Raw genomic sequence first — 3,369 nt, 5'->3', positions numbered from 1 at the left:
AGATGTCCTCATTTCTCGGATTCCTATGATTCCAACGGATATGCCATTTCAATTTAAGAGATTGCAATTCCCAATTCGATTGACATTTGCAATCACCATCAACAAAGCTTAGGGCCAATCTTTAGAATCTGCGGTTTAGATCTAGACACGGATTACTTCTCACATGGAGATTATATGTTGCATGGAGTCGGCAAACCAGACAATCTCTATATCTGCACAGACAATATTGCATACCCACAAGCATTGTGAAATTGAACTTATTGGAAACGTCCGCTTTCTCTTTTCTGTCTTTTCTATTTAAGAACAACATTTAACAACAACTCTTTTCCATTTGACAAGCTCAAAAAATAGTATTACCAGATCATTAGTTTAGTAGATCAGATCGATCATCAGAAGATTTCTTCTCCACAAATAACAGCCAGTAGTATTGTCAGCATTATGATAACACTACAATAGTTAAATTACACTAAAAAGGATAATGACAATTGGTTATAATTATCACAAGTATAGAAAGTAGTGTCTCATTGAATTCTGAAAGTCATTTTGCATGCTGCACTTGCTAGTCCATCCCATGGATATTCGAATTTTAAATCGAAATTACAGTTTGCATTCAAAAAAAGATAATTGAAAGAAAAGGATGACTAGTTGCTGATTGTTTAAAAGTATTTGGTAGTTTTAAATTTCCATTCCTGTTTTATATAATGAAGCTGAACGGTGGTAATAAAAAATTGCTCGTCGGAGAATCCCATGGAATGTTGTCGGATGAGACGATTGCGGAAATATTCGAACAACTTGCGCCAAAGGAAAGGGCTCGGTTCTCTGTTATCAATAAACACTTGTATAATTTATTACACCCGGTTTGTTGCAATCCATTGGTGCTAATTTACTGACCATAAATAGCTTTAAATAGTTTAAATTATGAAAAGCAAATTTAAAATTAGCGAGGCATTAGACAAAAAATGTGAATATGTCATTAGAACTTTTGCAGTGGAGTGATATCAATCGTATTACGGCACACAAAGTAGGCATTGTTCTCGCTTCTGATCGCTATATCCTGGAAGTACATAATACTACGGGAAAGACGGTATATTCTATAGCACACATTGCTGTCCATTTAATACAACGTTATCTCCTTTCTTTGTCTTTCAGTTTTACACGTTAGTTACCGTAACAATTGCGTCTTCAAAAATGCCTGATATTACAAAAGTCAATAAAGGAACTACCGGGAGAGATTTAACTGGAACAGAATTATTCAGGACGTTAATAAATTAACAAGCGCACTTCATAATTCTCCGTTTATACAAAAACTTGTGATCAGTAGTACGGACCATATTCGCACAATTTCTGCAACAGCCTTCGACTGTTTATCAAACCTTCGAGAACTTACTCTACCGTGTGATATTTTTGATAAGTAAGAGTTTAAGATTGTTTCATCCCATAGATAAATTTGTAATCGAATCATCGTAAAATACTACTTCAGACCATCTGATTTCTTAAATGAATCACTGAAATTATGGATCGCTTCACTACATTGTATGATATCATTAAATACTGAGTTCTATGAAGAAGTTCAGAATGTCAATTACTAAATCGTCTTATTGCCTACTCAGTGGCTAAGTTATCGGCAGTTTGGATCACTAGGCTTAGTTGACAGAAGATGGCAACATCTTCTGTTTTGCTTCAAGTTTTTGTCACTTTCCTATGCTTCGATACAGCCAAACCGCTGCTAATTTTACGCTATGATCAAATTTCCTACTGCTTTTTCTTCTGCAGACAATCGAATTTGCATGACAAAATCAAAGCAATATTTTCAATCAAGAGATTACTCGTTTTACGTATTTTGAAGCGGTTTGATACTCCACGCAAAGCAATGAATATAATGCGTGCGGAACACGTAGAATATTTGCAAGCAAACGCTATCAAAATGTTAAAATTACAGGTTACAAAATTAAGGAATTCACAAGAGAATGTAAAAATCGCTGAAGGAAAAAAGTTTTCCAAAATATCTATTAGTCCGATCTGTTACTTTGATTGATAAAAGTTGAAAGAGGCTTCAGCACATGATATTCTGATATGACAATTGTACGGAAGTAAAATTGAGATAAATGAACAGAACGTTTTGCGAACAGAAGTGACATCAACAGCACTTGTCGCTTTATAGGGTGTGTCGTTAACTGGAGCTGCTATGGAAAAGATCTCCAACAAATATTCAAATTCATTAAAATATTTATGCCTTATGGGTGTCCTGGTACATACGCCCGATGGTGCCATCTATCTGAAAGCATTGTGTAAGTTAAAACTGAATAATTCATGTCAATCATCAAAATGATAAGGAGGGAAGAGGAAAACCGGTGTAACAACTACATCAGTTGCCGCCACAGCTACAGTAATTAACTAGTTTTTGTATTTTGTAAACATTGCTTACAGTAAAAAAGGATGCATCCATAAAATTTAACTTATTGAATCTTGCGCATTTTAACAGTTTGCATGTGCAAAATATAATAATTGCATGCATCCAACAAATTATGTACGAATAACTACAAATCAGTCATCAAAATATAAATTTAAGGCAATTTGAAGTGCTTGTGCAAAGTGACACTACCGCCATCACTTCTATCACTAAGCAGTAAACCATTATATCAGGAATGTCGAATGTTGCAAAAACTCACTGCCAAATACCTCTGCGTGTACGTTTATGAATCAGAAATAGTTGAGATACGATATTTTATGAAGAAATTAATGCCGCTTACGTTAAGAGAATTATGTTTGCACGATCCGACCCATATGGTGGCCAGCGATTTGAAAAGCGATGAATTCCGGAAGTTACATTTTAAGGTAATTTTTCGACTTATGAAGGTTTCTAAATTTCTTACTTTGACTTTTTATTGTGCATCCATGCAAACAATGAATCAAAACTGTTAACGAAAAAAAATTTGACATCCAATGCACAAGTCTAATTTATGTCATAAACTATTCAGATCTTGAATTTTCCAAAAACGAATGTTAAAAATGATTAAAATAGAAGAACGAGGAGATGATCAGAGGGGTAAGGGAATCAGAGGGGTAGGGAAGACATCCAATGCACAAGTCCATTGCAGGTGACATTTTGTAAAAGAACAGACTCACTGTATCAGCAGGAATGGATGCATGGTCACTGTGAGTTATTGTCGCATATGGTTTGGGTGCAACCATACAAACATTTCAACACTGAATATCCACATCCGGTGATCAAACCTGCAGTCAAGACTAATCAAAGAGAAAAAAAACATCAGATATTTCAGCTCGTTATGCTTCATAGAACATTCAGGAAGCAAGCCTTTCAAAATGCTACAGCACTTGGCGTTTTTTGTTTTGCTGAAATCAGTTTCA

General features: G+C 35.0%; 1 protein-coding gene across 1 annotated transcript; it reads left to right on the top strand.

Moving 5' to 3' along the window:
* Positions 1-701: 701 nt before the first annotated feature.
* Positions 702-3,224, top strand: LOAG_13805 (hypothetical protein; the record flags this gene model as incomplete). Its single annotated transcript, XM_003149310.1, has 7 exons — positions 702-857; positions 989-1,084; positions 1,257-1,411; positions 1,774-1,939; positions 2,162-2,288; positions 2,570-2,835; positions 3,099-3,224. Coding segments are annotated over 7 exons (1,092 nt in total), but the record flags the coding sequence as incomplete, so codon positions are not given.
* Between the last annotated feature and the right edge of the window lie 145 nt (positions 3,225-3,369).

Source organism: Loa loa (assembly GCF_000183805.2).
Source record: "Loa loa unplaced genomic scaffold supercont3.1101, whole genome shotgun sequence".
NCBI lineage: Eukaryota > Metazoa > Nematoda > Chromadorea > Rhabditida > Onchocercidae > Loa > Loa loa.
Note: the sequence above shows the minus strand (reverse complement) of the source record. Positions and strands in the feature narration are given on the sequence as shown.